Source organism: Amblyomma maculatum, chromosome 1 (genome assembly GCF_055883805.1).
Source record: "Amblyomma maculatum isolate TAMU_Amacu chromosome 1, ASM5588380v1, whole genome shotgun sequence".
Classification (NCBI taxonomy): domain Eukaryota; kingdom Metazoa; phylum Arthropoda; class Arachnida; order Ixodida; family Ixodidae; genus Amblyomma; species Amblyomma maculatum.
In genome coordinates this window covers 379,424,160-379,447,070 of record NC_139344.1, presented here as the reverse complement: position 1 = coordinate 379,447,070, position 22,911 = coordinate 379,424,160, and the positions used below count along the sequence as shown (strand labels likewise).

Here is a 22,911-nt window from a genome sequence, read left to right as displayed (position 1 = left end):
ATGCATGTAACTTTCTCAATACACTCCAGACATACGCTCGCCTGTACGCTTCCTTCCACTAGCTGTCCCCGTACTCCGCTGCCCCGCGGGACATCCCCTGTGCCTGCAGTCCCCGCGGAACTACCGCTGCCACTTCATCCGCAACTACTCACGCGTGGTGTGTAACCTCCGAAGTGCAAGGCCTCACCGGATAGCCTCACCGGATTCAGGTAGGGAGAGTGAAAGCGATTGCAGTTCGGATTGCACCTCCTGACCTCCTGTTCTGAAGGCGACACCCTCCCTATTCCCGCGTACAGCTCCTGCCCATGCGCGGTACTCACGCCTGCCCATTTGCTTAATGGAACGTCTCAACGCGTGATACCCCTTCACTCTCTCCCCTTTCGTCCCGTGAAGTCCTCCGCAGCCGTAAGGGCTGCATTCCCGCCTGCAGTGCGTTTTCCGTACCTGCCCTCCTGCCGCAGCTGACACCGATGCTTCCCCCTTCCGTTCACTGCAGTTACAATCCCTGTAACAACCGCAGCTGCACTCGGAGTTCTGACTGCAACCGCAATCGCAGCTGTGCCTTCAGCGTGTTCCGGGAGTGCTGCGAACGAACGGCAGTAACTGCATCCAGCATCGCGCTTTATGTACAGCTGCAGTCAAAGGAGTTCGAAACTGTGGCGTAAGGTCGAACAGCGTCGCAAACGTGTCCCAGCGCATTGTAACGCCGGCGGTAGGGAGTGATTAGCTCCGTCGCCAGGAAGCGGCGCGCAATCACCGGACCTTCACCTGCAGTGTAACGGTGGTCACTTTCGGCGGCTGGAACGGATGCTCGTTATTTTCGACATGCCACGCCACGGATTGTTCTGGCGCTACCGGCGACGTGTTCGAAGAGCGGTTTGCGCCGTTGAACAGTAGTCCGCAGCTCGAACGTGTGGTCTATGGCATAAACAGCAGTGGCAATGCCCGTGGCCGCACGCGCCAGCTGCGGACTTTCTCCCAACAGCGCGAATCGCTCTTCAAACACGTCGCCGGTAGCGCCAGAGAAATCCCTGGCGTCGCTTGTGAACAGCAACCGGCATCCGTTCCAGCTGCCGAAAGTGACCTCCGTTACGCTGCACATGAAGGTCCGCTGACAACGCGCGCTGCTTCCTGGCGACCGACCTGATCAGCTACCACAGCCGGCGTTTACATGCGCTGTGACACGGTTAGCCACGCCGTCCGACCTTCCATTTACGTTTCAATGCACCTCTACGTATCGCTTCCAACCCAGCCGTAACCGCATTCCCAGTTTCGCCGCAGAGGATGTTTCTGCTGCGCGCTGTTACGTACTTTGCGACAGCCTGCATACAATTCCCGCGAACGTAATCACGGACGTCACGAGCGAAACGTGTGCACTCCATTCCGCACCGCGCATCCCCTAACGGCCCACCTGTAACGTACGGAATGCGTGAACTGCAGCCTTCGCCTTGAACTTCACCGCAACGCATCTTGCGTCGCGCCACGTTGCATGGCCGTTCGCTGGTCTCCGCCGCAGCAGATATAACGGAAACATACTACCCTTCCGTCGCGCTTTACGGCAGGCGAGGTACCGGTACGTTTACACTCCTGTACTCCATCCCGCGGCTTCGAATGCGGACTACATGCCCGGACGAACAACGCTCGTCCCCTTCCGATGTATCCTCCGCGACGGAATTCGAAGAAATGGAGCGATGAATACACCAATCCCTGAATAAAATCTACTTTCCAGTACAGAAACTGCATGGTATTCTCAGCTAAAGTGTCATGAACAAGCTGGACTACAGCTAAAGACACCACTACAGCAGTGGCTTAAGAGACCGCTATGGCAGTGCCGTAGTGCAGGAGTTCCGAAGCCTGCACATTCCTTTAAACGTCGCTGCTTCGAACTACATAGCGGCATTCAAAATAGGAACACTAGTCCGTCCTGTGCAGTTGCACTGCCGCGTACTTCATTCACTAGAATTCGGAACCGACCGAAATTCAAACGAACGAACGAAAGGAAAAATTCCGTTTTCTGTTACTCACCGTTACGCACCTTCACCTACGCTGAAATATGCCTTCAAGGCATGTCTGCGGAGCTTTTTGTGGTCGCTCAGTACCTTCACATAAAATGGTACCACATCGAAGGTACCACAGACACACTTCCAGACTGTACGAGCTGCGAAGAACATTCAAACTGCTACATTCGTTACGTCACAAACAAAACCATTCCTCCGGCCGCTTTCCAAGAATAGTAACAGAGCCACTGACGCGGTCTATATTACGGTAAGGCGAGACTATACACATAGCTGCACCCGCCGTCGTTCTGAAACACACACTGTTTTTGTGTTCACATTACACTTTATTTCGACAGGATAGATATATGATCTACGTGGGTGCTAAAAGGAAGAAACGCAATGACATTCGCTGATCGTAGTACGTGAATGCGTACAGTATAAGCGGACTACAGTCGCTGGTATTTGTAACTGCGATGCCCTGCGATGAAGTGCAATGGATAATCGCGTCCTTCCTCTTCCATCTTCCTCAGCTGCAGCGACTTCGAAGAGAGCTCGCCGCCCGGAACACCTGCGCCGGACTAGGAATAGGAGCGAAGAGTAGGAAGTGAAAACAGTTCGGAGCACACAGCACGCTCACGAAATCAACCGAAATACCTTCATGATTAATATGTTTCGACTGATCGTCTCCATGAGATCGTGGCAATTCACATGATGTACTAGCTGTACGATAATATGGCTGTAAATCATTAACAGATCCTCAATCACTACACTACAATCGCAACCACTACTTTACTGCAGTGATACAGTCGTTCACATCTGTCAAATCGTGAACTGGCCGCCTGGAATGAAGTGTCGGATGAAAGGTTTTACCTATGCGCAGTACAGAGCTCCAGCCAGTCATTCTGTATTAAGCTGTTCCACTTCTCCATTTACCGTCCTTACGCACGATCTGAAAAGGAGTGGAAAGGAACTGTACAACGAATTCCAGCCGGAATTATTGAATGAATTAAATACATGCTTTGCATTAGCGTTCAGTACGCGTGTTACGGTAGCCACCTTCTGCCTTGCAACACTTACCAGCTTCGTTCTGTCCGCCGACAGCAGTCACTGTCTTCTTCAGCCAGATCGTATCTTCTTACCAGCATACGAAGCGTATCATGCAAGTCACATTTAAAGACTTTCTTCTCAGGCACACTCAACGATTGGCTGCACGAAAGTTCCAAACATACGGCGACAGACCACACATAAATGAGGTAACGCTATATGCACACACTGAATGAAGCTCTACCACGCTTGAGTAAGGAAAGGAAGCCAGTGGTGTTTTACAAGATCTGTACTTCGTAAAAATGGGTGGGCATTGCTGCCGAACGACACAATCAATAAACAGTTTCCGATCCTAGCAGCGGACTACCGTAACAATGTATTAGTGACCCGTCCGCGAGATATTATTACAGCGAAGTGCACTTTCTAGAACGCATGGGGACCTGATACTCTATTCTATCTGCCATCGTAAACAATATATTCAGCTATCTTGTTCCAACAAAGTGGATGACGTCGCACAACGATCAGCGGTGGATTTATTCTGCTACTGCTAACAACAACACGCTGCAATGGGTACACGTTCCATTATCGCGGCAAATGCTTCTCTCCCGCAATCAACACCAACATTTTTTATCCCGTGATCATATCATCTTGGCCGAATGGAGCTGCGCATGAGCGGAGTCGTTCTTGCTTTGCATACCTTGTGTTTCAGCACTTGCAGGCGGCGCAGACAGGCCGTGCCGCACGGTAGCCGAGTGGGTAAAGTGTCGAGCTCGCACTCGCGAAGATCCTGGTTCGAATCCCAGCGCCTGCATCGCTTGTGCCAGTGATCGCTGTCATGCGGGGACTGGGATTCCGACCAGAGTCGCTCCGGGCCATTTGAGACCCGGCTGTACGCTCGGCCGCCGTGTGTGGTGGACAAGGCGAGGTAGTGTGCCTTTGTGCACATTATCTCTTCTCGCTGTCCCCCGGGTATCCAAAGGGCGGATGCCCGTTGCTGCTGTGTACTCTGCGTACAGGAGGAGCGGGCGAAGTTTTCGATACTTTTTTTTTTATTGAGTGAACACGCCACTTCAAGAGAACGGAAACCACACTTACCTCGCATTCCCCAATCCCGGTGGCGCCATAAGACGTAGGTTTATGCAGTGCGCGCCATTCTGATTGGTCCAGGCAATCGTTGACCTGCTGCAAAGAGCATGCCAACGATGTATGTAGCACATACGTGCAACTATTTCTCCCTTTTAGTCGAAAAAAATAGTGAAATGTCACATGCAAAATCTGCAGTCAAATTTAAAATGCTTGAAAATATAAAAACATACCTCAGTCGGCGAGGTAAACAGCCCTTCACAGTGTCATACAGCCCTAGTTCTGATAACAAGAAAAGCTGTCTTTCACAATTTGTGCACGAGCTTTTGCCTCGTTATACCTCCACATATCTGTTCAGTAGGGGGAAATCTCGCCGCTTATAGTGTGTTACATGAGAATTGACTTCACGAATACTTCTGTTCCATATTGCCTCTATGCGTTCGGGATCTGGCTGTTCACGTCGTTTACGACTAGCGTATTCTGGTGTTCGTTCCATGGCGCTCAACCTTCTCCATTTTTTCTTGTTTTAAAGGCACCTGCTCCATACTGGACATCACCATTTAGTTCTTCATTTTCAAGCTGCAATCTTTCCACCTGCAACGCAGTTGCAACCTTCAAAGCAGTTTCTAAGAGAGATTTGCAGATAACAGACGTTGTTATCTGATACACAAACATCGCATCGAACTCCCCGAACGAACCCGTGAAACCTGCCGCTAATCATCACAAAAGATTGCTGCTCCGAGCCTCAACTTTGCTGTTCAAGTTTTGTCGTAAGAGTAACAGAACACCCCCACCTTACAACTAAAAATTATTTCCATTCCAGCCATTCAACCTTGTTAGCAGAGAATTGGAAGCGTAGCAAATCTCAAGCAAGGCACTCACCCGCAAAAGCAGCACAGGAGCATATTGTTAAATCAACTGTCACGAACAAGTTGTTAGCAGCGGGACCCGGGTTCGCCATAGTCTCCTTGGTCGCCTCAGCCAGGTGTGAGCCCACCGGTTCAGTCTCTACGGGCTGCTGCTCTGTTGTGACGACAAGGGTGGGGTCTCGAGGACAGCAGAAGTGATAGAACAAGTAATGTTACAGGACTGCAGGAGCATACATCAATGAGTACACGCTATCATATTCATGCCCTGCGGCCTCCTAAATAAATTACTTTCTGATGAGTTCTCCAGCTCGACAAGTGCAGATATTAGGTGAGGTCCCATTAACTGAAAACGCGCGATGCCCATAGAGAGCTACCCAAAACAGGAGTATATACCGGAGCCCCCTTGCAGCTATTTTGTGTAACGAACGTCAGACATACCGGTAGCCATGGCGCTTCCGTGCTTTTCGTTGATGATGAAGATTCTGGAGAAAGAGATGGAGACTGAGCTGAGCGTACACGGAAGTCAGCCAGCAGCAGCCCCGCCCCTTCAGTCATGTTACCATCTCCAAAGAAACGAGGTTCGTCGCAGTCGTTGCACTGCCCAGGGAAGAAGAGGAAAGCATGTTACTGTCGTAAGGTTGTTACCTCCTCCCTTTCCCTCTCTCCCCCCCCCCCTTCCCCCATCCCAGGGCCGATGTGGGGCTGGGGTAGCTTTTGTGTTTGACGTGGGAGACCTACCCGGGCACGGGGGCTATCGCGTGGTGGCACTCTTGAGGAGGCGGTTGCACAATTCACGGAGCACCACAGTGGCAGCCAGCCAAGAAAGTGACCGGACCTTCATCACACCTGGAATGCCTCGAAAGGTAACGAATCCCTTAGCACGCATGATATCGACGCATACTGCCGAACAAACCACAGGCGCCTGACACCCCGTGGTTTTGAACCTCTGTTAATCGTGAAGACGCCTTAACCATTGCAGGGAGAGCCAAACCTCCTTCCGCACATTTGCAAATGCCTCATGTAGGCCTCATGGGATGCCATACGGCTTAGTGAGGTTAGGAGGCCGAATGAGGCATATACTGTACAGAAGGATGGACATGTACTGTGTAATCGAGGTTTACCAGCGAGGCGAGAACTAGGAGTAGGTTTTCTTGTCAATACGTACGTAGCGGGTAATATAGATGAATTCTATAGTATTGATGAGAGGGTGGCAGGCTTGTACAGTCCTATACACCCACATGTAGTTATGATGACCAGGCAGTTGAGAGCTTCTACGAAGATGTAGAATCGGCAATGCGAAAAGTAAAGACGCAGTATACTGTACTAATGGGCGACTTCGATGCCAAGGTAGGGAAAAAGCAGGCAGGAGACCAGGCAGTAGGTGACTATGGCATTGGCTTTAGGAATAACAGGGGGGAGTTACTAGTTGAGTTTGCAGAGCGCAATAACTTAACAATCATGAATACCTTCTTCAGCAAACGCAAGAACCGGAAGTGGACATGGAACAGTCTTAACGGGGAGGCTAAAAATGAAATTGACTTCATACTGTGTTCAACCCCCGCCATTATGCAAGATGCAGAGGTTATCGGGAAAGTGTGATGCCGTGACCACAGGATGGTGAGGTCCCGAATTAGCCTAAATCTGAAGAAGGAACGCAACAGATTAGTAAGAACGAAATCCATCAACGAATTAGCTGTAAGGGGGAGAGCAGAAAGTTCAGGATCTCGCTACAGAATAGATATTCAGCTCTAACCGAGGATGGCGACATTACCCTAGAAGTAATGAACAATAATTGCAGAGATATCATTACTGAGTGCGCTATAGAAGTAGGTGGTAGGATAGTTGGAGAGAATACCGGTAAGCTGTCTAAGGAGACGAAAGATTTGAATAGGAACGCCAGAATATGAAAGCTTCCAATCCAACAGACCAGACAGAATTGGCCGAGACATCAAAGCTAATCAATAAGCGGAAGGTGGCCGATATAAGGATGTATAACATAGAGAAAATTGAGCATGCTGTAAAGAATGGGGGAAGCCTTAAAGCGTTAAAGAAGAAATTGGGCATAGGCAAAAACCAGATGTATGCGATAAGGTACAACGTCATCACGAATAAGGGCAACGTCATCACGAATATGCACAAGACATAGTAAAAGTAGCCGACGAGTTCTATACAGATCTCTACAGTAGCCAAAGCAGTCAGGACCGTAATGAGATTGGCAGTAGGAAAAAACAGTCAGACATTCCACCAGCGACGAAGGACGAGGTCAAGAAAACATTAGAAACTATAAAAAGGGTAAAATCAGCTATAGAGGATCGGATAACTAGAGATTTGTTAAAGGACGGGGGGATATCATGCTAGAAAAACTGGCCACCCTGTTTACACAGTGTCTGGTGTCATCGACGGTACCGGAACCATGAAAGAATGCAAACATTATCCTCATTCATAAGAAAGGGGACTCTAAGGACCTTAAAAATTACAGACCAATCAGCTTACTGTCTGTTACGTATAAGGTATTTACTTAGATAATCGTTAATAGAATCAGGACAACCTAGGCTGCAATCAAGCAAAGGATCAAACAGGGTTTCGGAAACGGTACTCTACTATCGATCATATCCATACCATCAACCAGGTGATAGAAAAATGCTTGGAATATAACCAGCCCTTATACATAGCATTCATTGATTTAGAAAAAGCATTCGACTCTGTTGAAACCTCGGCGGTGATGCAGGCATTGCGAAATCAGGGGGTAGACGAACCGTACGTGAAAGTGCTGAAAGATATATATAGTGGCGGCACAGCAACCATAGTTCTGCACAAAGAAAGTAACAAAATTTCCATGAAGAAACGTGTTACGCAAGGATGCACAATCTCCTTGCATAGAGGAAGTATTCAGAGGCTTGGAATGGGAGCAGTCAGGGATAAGGGTAGATGGAGAATACCTCAGTAATCTGCGGTTTGCTGAGGACATTACCTTGCTAAGTAACTAAAGGGATGAACTGCGAATAATGATTGATGACCTAGACAGGAAAAGTAGAAAGGTAGGCTTAAAAATCAATATGCAGAATACTGAGGTTATAGTTCAACAGCCTCGGGAAGGAAGAGCAGTTTACGTTTGGTAGGGAAGCTTTGGAAGTAGTAGGCGAATATGTCTACTTAGGACAGGCAGTAACCGCTGATCTTGACCATGAAAAGGAAATAACAAAAAGAATAAGATTGGGATGGAGCGCATTTGGTAAGCAGTCGCAGATTATTACTAGCAGCTTACCGGTATCGCTCAAGAGGAAAATATACAACAGTTGCATCTTACCTGTACTCACCTATGGCGCTGAAACGTGGAGGCTAACCAAGAGAGTTCTACTTAAGTTGAGGACAACCCGGAGGGCTATGGAACGAAAAATGGTAGTGGTAACATTAAGAGATAGGAAGCGTGCAGAGCGGGTCAGAGAAATAACTCAACTTACCGACATTCTACTGCAAATTAAGAAGAATAAATGGACATGGGCAGGACATGTAGTGCGAAGAGAGGATAACCGATGGTCGCTTAGGGTAACAAACTGGATTCCAAGGGAAGGAAAGTGTAGCAGGGGGCGACAGAAAGTTAGGTGGGCGGATAAGGTTAAGAAGTTCGCAGGGATCAAAAGGATGCAGCTAGCACAGAACCGGGTTAGGTGGAGAAATATGGGAGAGGCCTTCGCCCTGCAGTGGGTATATGATGGTGATGTAAGTCCGGGACTTTCGACCCGTATGCGGCAGCACCCCAGACAAACCATTCTTTATATGAGCCCTCCACGAGCAAGGGGACGAACTTATTGGCTGCATCTCTGAACAACATGCTCTGGTATCGAACTGCCTGATTTAGCACACCTGGAAGCTGGAACAGCTCACTTACATGACGCAGTAAAGCTGTAGGGAGAAGACATTGCGTAAAGATATGAACAGTGTCCTCACGACCACCACACGTTCAACAGATTGGTCGCCAGCCGGCTTTTGTAAACGCTTTTGCCTTAAGAGGGAGTACTACCCTGGCTAACGATACATAAAAGAGGGCCTACTCGCTTCCAAGAACTCCGCAGTAACAAACTTCCAACTGGGACAGACATTGGAAAATTTGTGTTGACGGAGAGGAGGTGGAAGGCTGGGAGTGATAAGTCTAAGGATTACCTTTAGGGCAGCTGTCACGACATTGATGAGTGCCTGCTGTTTGCTGAGACGCTCAGTGTTGTTTGCTTCCTCAGGGTAGAAAGGAGACGGAATGCTAGACCTGGGCACTCCACGGCGAGATTAGCACCAAGTGCTTGGTCAGGCTCTTGTGTGCGCCACGCCGAGGATTGCGGATGGTCGGTCGTTCCTGGCCCAAGTGACGCCATGTTGTGTGTTTGTTCCTCTCTGAAGCTTGTTTCATGCCTTCGTATGCCGGCATGAGCGGCGCCGTGTCCTCAATGATGGACCCTTTCTTCACACTTGTAAGTATAAATTGAGGAAAGAGTACGGAGCTAAAAATCAGGAGCCTATCAAACAAGACGCCTCCAAGGGCGTTGAACAAGTTCAGAATTTTGTGAAAAACGGAACAGTCAAAGAAAGGTCGAAATCAGTACGCTGCTTGTACCTTTTCCTAAGGTATGTGGCCGTGGAACCTCCATTTGTTATCGCACTTGCAGTCCAGGCAGCATCAGCACCTAGCGTTTAAAAGCTCTTGCCGTTTGCTGCAAACATTCAAACGTGTCATCATGTCTTGAAGAATATCAATTCCTCTTTTCGCCATCTTCACCGCACAGAATAAGTTCAACTCATTGATTAAAAGGCCACTGACAACCGTACTACTCTTTACGCGAGTCTACTAAATTCAATGTCACACTATTTTGGATATATCGCACATCACATCCGCAGTTCTCAACAATTCCTTCCTTGCGTCTAATTGCCAGAGCTTCACGGAGAAGAGGACAAAACGTCTTTATTTACTTATTCAGCGGAGGGGGGATGGGGGGGGGGATGGGGGGGGGGACCCTCAGTCCAGGGTCCCTTTGGCCGTGGCTGTAGTAACCAGCACGAACTTCAATCTAATTTAAAAGGCTTCCATACGCAAGTCGCGTACTGCATAAAAAATTTCAAATAAAATTTCACTCGGGGATTGAGTATCAGAAATTAGAATAGGCAGACTTTTTCCGCGCATTAAATAAACTTAACTCGATGCCTCAGTTCATGCTCTCTTAACACAACAGCTTTTTTAGATAAAGCTTTAATTGTTATGTTCGAAACAATTTGTATGCGTCTCTAGCAAGCACAGAAAGATTATCCTCAGAATTGTTTTCTGCGATGTGTTTTGTCCCTCGTTTATCTGCAACGGGGCACGCATTTCTGTGTTGATGGGCCGCATACAAAAAAGTACATTGGCGTTTAGCTGCAACAACCACTCACTTTATGCAGAAGATGGAAGCAAAAAGGTTCTTCTAAATGAAATCAAGCTGTGCATCTTGCATGCCGCAGAAGGTATATGCCATTAGTACTTTGATACTCAGAACCATGGCAGAAAGAATTCACGCAGTTCGATCAATGCACTGTTAGGAACTTACGACCTTCATGAAATTTTCCTTCCGCCTTGAAATTTTGAGCACTTTCGAAATCACATCAGCCGTCATGCGTAGGTTCTACTCTTCGAAGCGCAAATACCGCAGTGCAGCACATATCATCTCAGGAGTTTCCGGTAGAATTTACACTAATTTGACTGCTATGCGAAGGAATTCAGTTGAATTGTTGTATAGTACAGGTGGGATTAGCCTTGCTTATACTGCCGGCAGCTGCTAATTAATTACAATTCTATATAGCGGAGAGAAGTGTGTGTTGTGAGAAGTTTTGTGGCACGTAAGCGCCGGCCTCAAAAGAAGTGTCATGGGGTCTACTGCCTGAAATTGTTCCGGCCGTGCGCTTTAACTGCTTCTTGTTCGGTACTATCGTTTAATGGTTTCGCAGTACGAAGTAGACATGCAGTCAAAGCGCATTTTCAGGAAATGTGTTTTGTACTTGTTGCAAGCACTTATAATGATAAGGTTTTCATGGCAATAAGAGAGTAATTACTCATCACCTTATACATAAGCGCAGCTATGCGACTGTAAGGATGGTATGTGACATTTTTAAAATCTCCGCAAGTGAAATAAAATTATTCTGGAGCGGTAGTTTTACGGCAACTAAACAGCTAAGGCTTTCATGTGTTAAGCACGACTTTGAAATAGCGGGGCGCTTCAGTTCAGCCTTAGAGGTAGAGGGCGAGAGCGTTAATGCAGTTTGACGGCTTCTCTTAAAAATCCTTGTTCACATATATATTTTCACTTCCTCGATCGCTAATCATTTGATTTGTGCATTTGTTATCCCACACATATGAAAAACCACGTCTTTAGTTGTATGCTTTGCATTTCCTTACTGTGAACCTCTGGTCTCTATATTGCGAATTCCTCTGTACCGTCTCATGCTGTGCATGAAGTTTGTTTCGTTCGTGAAGTTTGACTGCTACCCTTACTCTGGCTTGACCCGACGAAAGCCGGGCACCAAATGGCCACCCCCTTCTAACACTAGGGCTGGAGTTTTTCCTGCAGAGCTTGCCGCACAAGTCGAGCACAATTCCTTTGAGACCGGAACAGCTGCCCTCACTCACTCTAAGGGTGTCTGGGAGTGTGCACCTAGATACGCTTTTAGATACGCCGAAAATTATCTGGGAAGTACCACATGGTTGTAGAATCGCTTATTATTTCCATTAGTAAAGACAAATTATCCGACGTGTATTATCAGACAGATTACGTGAGACGCCGGCACACAGGGCAGGATTTTCGGCGTTCAAAATATTCCATCAGCTGATGCGTTTCCATCAAGATTATGTGACCTGTGCCTTCTCTGTGGACTGCTATTGCAGGAAGGCGGGGGGCTGTAGTTCGATGGGACGAACCCTGGTTCATTTCCACAAACAAAGCGCAGAAATAATTTAGCTATCATTTAATTTTTAATGGGGATAGCAAAGCAAATCACGATGGCTGCCTGCAATCATAGTACATAATTAACGAACAAACACGTTATATAACCGACTGCGCAGTGCACCGTTTGATGAGCAAACGTTTTACAGTTTTTCACTCAGATGTGTGGTTGGGTAAAATAGTTTGAGCGTGACTCCTGCTCGCGTGCTTTAAAATCACCTCGAAGTTTCCGAGCTCATTTCACAACTAACATTGCTCCTATGGCAATGCACTGTTGACACCGCCGCCAGATGGATACGTGCGTAACCACGATTACCTGTTTCTTCCGTAAACTACGGTTAAGCTCGATAACTATCTTTCGAAACCGCCGAAACTATGTTTGCTGCACATACGTGTTTCAACGAGAAACAGACGCACGCCCACAATGCCGCGGGACAGCAGACAACTCTGCCTTTCGCTGGAGAGTGGGGCATAGCAATGTGGCAGAGACTACAGCCTGCGGACGTGAAAGCAAACTCCTTCGTTCAGGTGACCAGTGAACTAGATTCGGTTTGATTCACTTTCTGCTCTTAGGATGTATAGCTCCGGGAATTGGCTGAATTGGAACAACGAAATAGAAATTATTTTGCAGCAGTTCATTTTTCGCTCGCGCTTAGAATGTGGAAGCGTTTCAAATTGGATTGGATTAGAAATAGCTAGCATTTCAGCCTGGCTTTTTGACGAATAAACAAACCATTAATACTTAGAAACTAAATACACAGCATTTCCTTCACTGAAAAAACCCCATACAAAGCACACAAACAAGCTCTTTTCAATACATGGGTGTTGGTTTTGACAGTAACCTACATTGAATGATCACGTTAATTTTGTGTGTTCAAAAGTAGTTTCAGGTACATATGACCTTCTACATGGCCGATATTACTTTCACAGCCACACATTGCGAATGCTATACTTTGCATTTATCAGTAGCCTCTTGTCTTACTGTGTTGAACCCTGGGGCTGGACTTTCGTCTTATATCTTGACTTTATTAGACACTTACGAAGGCGAACAACAACAATAATTAACTTCGCAAAATAAACAGAGCCTCTTAAACTTTTATTTGTTCCTCTGAAATTGTTACCACTCGATCATGTGTGTGAAAAACAGACAGCACGCTGTGTGCATAGCATAACGAGAGATACCCATTCATTTCCCATGTCGTTATTTTACACCTTTTTACGACACAAACTTCACGCTTATGGGTTTCGTGTTTATTGGGAAAAGCCCAGTCAGTATATTGGTGCCAAATCTCCAACAATATCCAAGTCCATTTAACACGTACAAACTTGTAAACAGAAGCTGAAGACTGGTTTCTATATGGGCATAGGCCACCAACCACGGCGGGGTCGAGCGTCGCGTGAGCCAAAGCCCCGATCAGACTTCACCACGCGCACACAAACTCCGCATCGCGCACTCAACCTCCCCAGGGAGGAGAACTCTTCGCTGCAAGGACGGAAGCCTCCAAGTTCACAAAGGAGACGTTTAATAAAACGCCATCATTCAGTGGTACACACATACATACATATACACACATACACACACACATATATCTACACTCGCACACACATACTCAGTCACCGTGTCCCGGGAGCGCGCGAGGAGCAAGGTTCCCCTGCGCGCCGCAAGCACGCAAGGGCTTGCTCTGATTATCTCGCGGCGTCCAAAGGGTTTCTTTGAAAGATAGTGGGCAACCATCGCAAGATACGCCTGTCACGGATCGTTGAATCACGATCAGCAGGCTCGAGCTGCGCTCCTAGGTACGACCCGGAGCAGGCGAACTCGAGTACACACTGGTCTGCGCGGACAAAGGCCGGAAGACAAGAACGGTAGCATAAGCACCTTGAGATGTCTCACTTTTTGGGACCCGCTCGGACGGTCGCGCGAGCTCGGCCGTCGAAGCGGTGCTGTGTTCCCGCCGAAAGGCGCCAATAAGATAAGCCATCGGGATGCAGAGACAGAGCTGTGGCCGAACGACAGTGACAAGTCGTCCGGACATCTCTCTGCCGCCTGAGGCGGGAGAAAGGGAAAGAGAAGAACAGAGGAGCGGTCGACGGCCGCGCAAAGGGCAGCCGCGGCAAGCCCGAATCTCACATGACTTATTGACTTAAAGGCCTTATTGTCCTCTCCTGTGTAATTAGACTCAGTGTTTTGAATCCAAGACATCCAACTAATATCTGTACTTTTTGATGTACCCTAGCCATGCGTACAACGAATGCTATTTCAGCGCAAAAAAAGAAAAAGGAGGAAGACATAACACGGACGGAGGATAAACGGGGAACTTCAACTGTTGCTTTATGGCAACAACATCAAATATATACAACAAGGATCTGATAAAACCATCCCACAAGCGCATGCCCCGTACATTTGCGTTCGCTACAAAAACGCCAGAATTGCAAGAGTACATGATTCCTACTACTCGATATCGCAACGTTTTTGAAGATATGAATACCGAGGAAGCTCTGACGCAATTATGGTCTTCGTTATGTATTCAAAGGGCCTCAAAATGTTCTCTATTATTCTGCTGCAGCGCGGCACACGTGTGTTGCTATATCCTGGGATGCATGATGGTCGGGTATAGGGCTAGGGCACCGGCTGCAGTGTTCTGCCAGGTGGCCACTCTTTACAAGGGACTCGATTTCTCTGCGGTGCTCTCTAATACGGTCGTTCATGCACTTGCCCGTCGTGTATCCGATGTAACGTTTACCATATGACCAGACATGGGCATCCTCATGAGGGTGAACCCTCATAAGGGTGAATCCTCATGAGGGTTCCGTCATCCACGTGAGGATTTGACTCGGTGAGGGGAGGGTGAGGGAGGATTAGCGCTAAAAAATTTGCAAGGGCGAGGGTGAGGCAGGGCAGAGACTGTGAGCTGAGGGCGAGGAAGGGAACGATAGAGTTTGAGGCTTCGAAGGGAAAGGAACAAAAGCAGAAACGGTGAAAAAGCAGGAACGAAAGCCGCACAATTGCTCCGGCGCTCATGGTGAAGAAGAGTCTAAGAACGACCCTAGCTGCAGAAAGTCACCGAGAGCGATGTCGCTGTTTCCAGCCCAGCAGTATTGACCTCAAAGAATACAATGAGACCGGCGAAGTACTCACGATCCCCGTTTCTAACTGCTAACGCGTTTTGCTACTTAGGCAAACGCAGATCCATAATAAAAAGTGCGCCCAAAGATAGGGGACGGGCAGAAGAAAAGTTAAGCACAAAAGGTGGGGTGATGCTACCTGCTGCGACACTGCTACGCGTTTTTTTTTCCTGTGCTGAGTAGCTTGCATGAGGTCGATTCGTCAGAAGGTGTTTCTTGGCTGTCTGGGCAGCAAATATTTAATAGAGCCTTCATAAGCTATGTATATCCAAGTTCGCAACAAAACTAACGAAAAATAAACAAAAGCCCCAATAAAATAAACCGCAGTTCAACATCTGACGTAATCTTTGTGATGTGTCTGCAAAATAAGCAAAATTTTCTTATATCTTTTACCCTTTTTTGTTTTGTTCTTAATTAGCAAAAACCATCATATCGTGCATTAAATATCTGCGGCAAGTAGTTACAGCACATTATCCTTTTTGCAATTCCTATAGCATTAGGTTTTACTTTGTCTTCCTAAGAAAGTTTTCTTCAGAGGCGTTTTAATCTTGTTGGGGAAGTAATAGCGTATGAGCAGTTAGTATACAGTGTGGCGAAAGAGTGGTTTCATTTGCAGTGTCCAAAGTTCACTGTCAGAGTCATACAAAGTCCACCGACAGTGTCATGCATGAGGGTGTATGACAGTGCTCGATCAGGTTCTATAACTCTTTGCTGAATGCGCTTTCGAATTTGGCTTTATAAAAATGCCAGCGCAAGGATGCTAGTCCTTAGCTTTAAATATTGCTGTCCGCAAAATGCAAGCCTGCTGGAGGTGTCAGCCTCGCTAAAAAAGATATGTTTAATCACTAGTTCGCTCATTTCATGTTTTTTAAGAACAGTATTGCTAAAAAATACTTGCACATTTGCTTTGTTTACAACAGTCTGTAATAAGTGTTGTATATGTTCTTAACGCACAGTTTACAGGCTGAGATGAAGTACTTTTATGCACGTCGCCAAGGCGCAATAATCTGCAAGATCCGAACAAGAGGAAGAGTTCGGAGAAGAAACATCTAAAGTTTGCGTGAAACCTGCTCTCAAACGCGCAACACTACCATTCAGCGCCTTATACTCACTCTGAGAGTGACTCAACAATATTAAAGCAGACAGTTGAGGTTAAACTAAGCCCAATTCCACATACTCATGGTATTTTCTTGGATCACTAGCTGGCAAGGTTGAAATTACGACAAGCCTGCATTTTGATTCTACTTAGCCCTTTCTGTAAAGGGGCCTTCCCTCTTCCTTGAATTCCGCATGCTGTTGTGTAAGCAGTTCGCTTTTCGTCCTGTCACTGTTTCTGCATTGTGCCAAACACACGCATACACCATGTTTGGCTATGAAAACCTCTGGCGCTGCATAGTTACACACTAATACAACACACACACAAGAAATGATTGAATTTCTTCATTAGGCTGCACCTATTAGGTGTTTCTCTGTTGACGCAAAATATCTGTCCTGCAGCCTTTCACAGCGTGTGCCCATCCTCGCTGTCGAAGAAGCGATTGATGCCCACTGTGCAGTGAAATTTTAAAACGAAAGTGAAATGTGCACTGACCGTTTTTTAGGTCTGTTAAAGCTATACCTCCGATCCGTGTATGTTGAATTTGAAGGAATTGTTCTGCAGCAAAAAGATAAAATTTTCATATGATTTTCAATGGCTACTATATTGAGTTACCTGTTCCATGACAAGGCTGATAGGACACATTTTATTATATGAAGGAAGCGGGGGTTGCCAAGGCATTTCGTTATGTAGATGATTTTTTGGTTTGCCTGCCATATGGGGAATACTCAGAGAGCAAAGTTGAGAGCATTGGGGCACTATTCCCTAATGCACATCCGGGTCTTGAGTTCACATTTGAGCTACCAGAGAATGCACAGATCCAGAACTTGGATATAAGGCTTGTGATTCACGAAGATCATACGTGCTGGTTTTATAGGACACGAGGGGCAAAAGGCCTTAATTATGACTCCAGTGATACAAACTTGATCAAGAGGGGCCTAGCTTTCTCGTGTTTACGGCAGGCATTGATACAATCCTGTCCACACTTGATGGGCAAGCGTGTCAACCTCCAGATTGAGAGGCTGAATAGAACTGGATTTCCGAAGAGCATTTTGATATCTGAGGGTGAAAGCTGTTTGAAAAATATGCGACCGCGAGCAAGAGAGCATAAAGCGAGTGAAAAAAGGAGACAGGTTGTTGTCCTGCCCTACGTACATGGCATCCTAATTGTCTTGAGAAGATCACGAGCCGATTTGGAATTAGGGTCGTGCTATCTGCTCCGAACAAAGTAAAGAGTAAGTGCAGGAATATTAACGGAACGAGTGAGACCAATAAAGGATGCGGTGTGCTGCACAGGAAACGCTTTGTCAACTGCCACAAAGATGCTGTGTACAAGATTGCTCTAACACGTGGGAAGACCTATGTGGGGCAGACAGGCCGATGCCTCAATGAGATGTGGAGGGAACACAGAAATTCGCATGCCGAATTGCCGGCTCCGGGAAGCCTGGCGACCCATTTCTCTCGTTGTCGAATGGAAGACGCTCGACAGGACTCGAGAGGTAAACATTGTGCAGCAAAGCTCACGGAAAACAAGGTGCTGACTCGGGCAAAAGACACTTGGAAGAGAAAGATTACAGAAGCATTTAGGATGATTTCGGGCGAAGAAGGGGAATGCGTGAGTGTTCAGTTTGTGGCGCTCATCAGGAAGGAAGTGATAATGCATCGTTCGGACAATATGACAATAAGATAGGCGCAATTTGCCATTATTTTTGTTTTATTTTTCCTTCAGAATTTTTCTTCGCATTTGTTCTGATGTTCTGTTTTTTTCTTCTTATTGTACCCTTAAGTATTTTTGTAATGCTTTCTTCTTCGTATCGCTAGTAACAGCGAGTTGATAGTGACCGCATCATCGGTTCTTACGTCTTGCTGTAGTCATTTGTTTGTGTGTTGTGTTTGTGTGTATCTATGCAGCTCCAAAGGTCTTCACAGTCATCTAACTAACTAGCTCGCACGCAAGTACTACTGAATATGTGTGTGTTGTTAAACAACTAAAAACAAAGCAACAGAAGCCACTGTGTTAAACCAGCACTAGAATATGTATAGATAGAAAGAGACAAACACACATTCCTTCCTCTGGCTGTGTTCCAGCACTGTTTTAAGATAAGCTTGAACGAACTCGCCCAACAAACCGCTCTCAAAGCCACTACTCGTACTAGGCCGGGAAGATGTTTCATTCGGCAGGCTACAGGTGTGTAGCACGCCTCCCCTGGTGGTAGTTTCCGCGTTTCTCATCTCCTAGCAGTGCCCAAATCACGTGAAGAGCCAAGTATGTTTTTCCCCATGTATGGGTTCCCCTTGCTCACAATACCCTCTCTCCCACAATACCCGCTCTGGACCGAGGCAATTGGGTTCAGCGAAAATGGGGAAAATATCTTTTCTTCCACATTCTTTCTGCGAGCTTTGGTGTAAGGACGCAGTAAATAATTGTGCAGGAATATTTACCGAACTCATATTACGCAGCGTATTAACATTGGCGGCTACACCACTAGTGCCTGCTTATCGGTACTCGATGATGTAAGCTGCAATGCGCAGCATTGCTTCTGCGCAGGCTTGTGTACAGGTGGGTGCCGCTCCACGGTTTCAGTGCGAGAATACGTTGGAAAGGCGCATGGCGGAGGTTAAAGAGCCGGCATGTGTTCATCAGATTTGTCCTGCCTGCTAGTGTTTGGGAACACAATAAATGCATGCGTCTAAGGCGACAGGGATTTGTAAATACCAAAAGCGTCCCTCAATGGATGTGAAATAAGTTGTGCTTTAACAGCGATGAGAAATAACCCTTTTTGGGTGAAATTGGATTTTTATATACATGCCGCTATACAACAAGAAGGGGCAATAAAGGCTGGCCCCAGTTATATTATCCAGAGGGCTGCTGGTCAAGCTATTAAGTTTACTCCATATTTTATGTGCTGTTATAAGAATAAAGTGATGTAATAGTCCCTTTGCATTTAACGTTATGCGTAGTAGCAATATAACCTGATTTTTTAAAGTTGCAAAACTCTAGGCTCAATGTTTATTCCCCGCATTTTATTTTTTTTTGTTTCAAAATGGCGCACCTTATCTCCCAACGTTACTAAAGCTACGCGCAGCCGCCTTTCCTCCTCCTCTTTCCATACACCTCCTTTCCCAATTGTCGCCAACGTTTAAAGGTGTGAGGAGAGATGCAGGGGGTGGAGTCTGTTAAGAATGGTTGTCGGCAATGGGACAGGGACAAAGGGATTCTGAAAGAGCGGGGACTCGATGGCAGGGAGGTAGCGCCTTTGCAATACCGCATGCGAATAGCGACCTAGGTTTGGACAACCAAACCAAACCAAACCAAACCATATTCTTGTTTCGTGCATACCCCGTGTACAGTGTTTGACAAGGTAGTAGCTGGAACGTTTGTAGCCGGGGCGCGCCTCATACCCGAGAGCTTTTGCTCGCGGTGCTTCGTTAGAATACTAGACCTGCGCTAGAACAGTAAGTCACACTGCATGGGAGGCAACAAATAATGCACAAAGCAAGCAAGTTTCCGCTGGTCTTCACTCCCTGTGGCAATGAGCAGACAGGGTAGACACCCTCACAGCTATAGCAGCTGTCATTAGGAAAGCTGTTTGTAGAAAAGTTTGCCGCGTGGTGGGCAGACCACGGCTAGGCTCAAGAAGCGGCTGTGGATGGTCTTTCAGATCTTCCTGAGGCGCCGGGTGGAAGCATGGGTGCACGTAGCAGCATCGCTTTAAGAAGGATACAAACGCTCCACCGCCGTTCGTTCCTTTCCCGTTCTCTCTGTCCAAAGGAAGGGCCTTCTTTCAGTCTAGCCTCCAAATAAAAAAAAAAAAAAACAACTAATAAATAGTGAACGGCAGGATCGGCTAGGCAACCTTTTCAGTTTGTATTGCTGACTGGCTGGGTAGCTTTCGATAGGACCACTCAAGGTGCTCGCGCTTCTGTTGAAAACAACACTTTGGTGCGCTGTTGAAAATTCTATATGCTCAAGGAGGAGGAAGAAGATGAGGAGGAAATGCAGCGATGTTAGCCAGTAAAAGCAACCGGTTTGCTACCCTGCACTGGGGAGGGGATGAGTGGATATAAATGTTGCCATATGCTCAATAATGTCCGTGTACAATATGTGCAGAGTTTACATTGCGGCAGTGTCCTCGGATATTTTCGGGAAATGTTCACACCAAATCAAAGGTGTGTCCGTCAAAAATATTTGAGGCGAGTTTCATTCTTTTGCGGCTCTCGCCTTCAGAGCGCAGGCCGTCTGGTTTCCGCCTTTCGCATATACGGGTACTGTCCGGAATAAGCAGAAGGAGATGTGAACATAGGCGAACTGATGCAGAGAGTGGATTCGAGCTAGTTAGTGCATGTGTTGTTTTTCAGTCCGGGTTTTAAGCGAGCTTTTTTTTTTTTTTGTAAGCTGACCTAGATTGCTCTCCAGGAAGCATAATCAAACCTTATGCACAAAATGCTGGCCTGTTCTACTTAAACGTCATACAGCTCCAGTTAGGCGCTATCTTGTTCTGATTGCGCGTAACTTTAATAAGAACTGAACAAATACAAAATGATCTTGCAGAAGCGCAAGAAGTGTTACGTGTGTTCCTTTGCCTTTTCTGTACGTTCCTGGAGGAAGTCAGATGTGATCGGAGCACATAGTTGGTGGTACCTGTGGCGCCGTGCTTAAATAACCGCATTTTTGTACGCGGCGTCGTTCGAATCTCTTCCTTCCTCATGCAGTGTGAGGTATTGCATCACTCTATCTCCTTCAAACATATGAACCAGTGGGCAGGATTACTTGGTTAACTACTGTAGTGGCTATTTTACTTCCCCCTCCTAGCTTCGCCTTTAATTGCCTGCTAGGACACTACCAGAATTAATTGATCTTTGAACTTTTCACAGCTTTTGGTTTTCCTGCGAGTGCATATCTCATTGTCAGCAGTTGTCAGAACAATTCTAAGATGGCTCTTGCCAGTGATTCGCCACATCATTAACACCGCCCCGCCATTTTTAAGCACATGGTTAGGTATGAGAAATTCGGATTGCCAAACAAAAATGATATATGTAGCTTGACACCGCCGAAAGCGGACACAGAGAAGAATATGGTTTGCGCATACTTCAACTTAATAACATTGCCATAGGTCTAAAACAATGAAAAATAACTGGAATAGTACTGAACATGAGGCTGAGGCTGAGGGAGGGCAGGCGATATGAGGGCGAGGGTGAGTGAGGATCATTTTTTTTTTAAGTGAGGATGAGGGCGAGGGAGGGCCAGGAAATTTTTTCAAGAGAGGTTGAGGGTGCCACTGATTGAAAAATGAGGGCGAGGGAGGACGTGCAAAAATGAGGACATTTGCTCACCTCTGCATATGACAGAGGGATCTTATACATGACCCCCGTTTTACAGGGGACAAAGCAGGTCGCATGCTTCTTCGTGCAAGTATCGTCGCAACTCTTTTGGTAGCTTATTTTAGGGCCGAGTCATGGCAACTTCTCCGAGACAGGCAGCACTACAGGGACACTGCACGTTCTTGCAATTTTCTTTAGGCGGTTGGAGGACCCATGGATGGTGGGAATAGCAACATGCCTTGTTTTCTGGCTTCTGGTTTTCTGAGATCACCCTCGTTCGACAATCTTCACTTCCCGCAAGAGTTTTGCTGTTACCGGGCTAGCCGAAGTTCGTTCGGCTAGCCCGTGATTTTCAGGCTCTCGAGCTGGCGCTGCACTCTGGTGGAAATAAAGTGAGAAAACGATTTTGCGAGAGAAACGCGTAGGCAGTTGACGGCGATTTCCCTTTTACTAGCTTCGAATGGGCCGTATAGTACCTCAAAACTTCCTTTCTTGACCGTGGCCGATAGCTCCAATAAACATGTGCTTCCCGGAAAGGCCAACACACGTCCAGGAACTGGAGGCTGTTGTTCTCTGGCATCTCAAAGGGGAAACGAAGCCCTTTTAAACATCGTGTAAACACGTCAAGCACATATCTGACCACATCTTCCCCATCTTAAAAATTGTCTGACCTGACAACCACGAGGCAGTCATCCACCATATCTAAATATCTTAGCTGTTTTAGCTGTGTCAATGCACATGTTTATACGCTTGTCACACTGAGATAAAAGAGATCGGGCTTAAAACAGCGGCGATTCAGGAACAGACGCAGAACCCCGCCTTCTGAATGAAAGGTTTGCCTTTGAATTTTTGAAAGCAGAGGAGAGATAACATGATAGTAGCTCAATGAAGCTGTCAATAGATAAACGTACAGAATTTCGAAAATGCAGAGGCCTTGATTGCTCAGTGCAATCAACTGCCACTAATAGTTTAGGTTAATGATTGGAATAAATTAGTTCTTCGACGTCTATTGATAAACTTGGACTTTCAACAGTGCAACCGCTGTTGTACTGTTGAAAGTAATCCATCCCCTCAGGCGAATTTAAAACAATGAAAGGGTCATCCACGTCTAGACAGCTGATGCCTTCTGCAGAAACTTAGCTATCGCATTTTGCCAAGAAAAGCACTCGGTGACAATCGCTCATAAAGGCACATTCGGTTTGTGTGTCTTAGCTGTGAAGAAGGCGTCAAGCGCAATTTTCTGGGCACCAGACAAAGTTTTGTGAAGGCCGCAAGTTTTTTCCAAAAATTTTCTCACAAGGCCAACGCCTTGCTCATTAGTCAGGTAGAAGCAGCTTTAACCGCTCTAAAATTACTAGCAATCGTACCACTCGCTTTCGGAGCATACGCGTTTTTGGCATGATGGTGAAACCCCC

At 46.7% G+C, this 22,911-nt stretch overlaps 1 protein-coding gene across 4 annotated transcripts; it reads right to left on the bottom strand.

Annotated features, from left to right (window-relative positions):
• Nucleotides 1-2,333: 2,333 nt before the first annotated feature.
• On the bottom strand, nt 2,334-5,569 carry LOC146208338 (uncharacterized). Of its 4 annotated transcripts, none has more exons than XM_084587253.1 (7): nt 5,432-5,569; nt 5,007-5,171; nt 4,137-4,223; nt 3,739-4,047; nt 3,075-3,203; nt 2,868-2,946; nt 2,334-2,575 (listed from the first exon to the last, which is right to left on the bottom strand). In XM_084587253.1, the coding sequence occupies exons 4-5, from the start codon at nt 3,985-3,987 to the stop codon at nt 3,183-3,185; spliced, it is 270 nt and encodes an 89-aa protein (XP_084443379.1). In that variant the 5' UTR covers nt 3,988-4,047; nt 4,137-4,223; nt 5,007-5,171; nt 5,432-5,569; the 3' UTR covers nt 2,334-2,575; nt 2,868-2,946; nt 3,075-3,182. The 4 variants fall into 3 exon arrangements, with proteins under 4 accessions (XP_084443379.1, XP_084443380.1, XP_084443376.1 ...); XM_084587250.1 differs by lacking the exons at nt 2,868-2,946; nt 3,075-3,203; nt 5,432-5,569 and having other exon boundaries at nt 5,007-5,301; XM_084587252.1 differs by lacking the exons at nt 2,868-2,946; nt 3,075-3,203; nt 4,137-4,223; nt 5,007-5,171; nt 5,432-5,569 and having other exon boundaries at nt 3,739-4,055.
• Nucleotides 5,570-22,911: the final 17,342 nt, after the last annotated feature.

What these genes read in the sequence shown, in the direction of transcription:
- LOC146208338 (XM_084587250.1), bottom strand. Translation starts at nt 3,987, where the DNA reads ATGTGCACAAAGGCACACTACCTCGCCTTGTCCACCACACACGGCGGC. An exon ending in TGCAAGTGCTGAAACACAAG is followed by an intron (nt 2,576 to 3,738) that starts GTATGCAAAGCA and finishes TCCTATTCCTAG; the next exon opens with TCCGGCGCAGGTGTTCCGGG.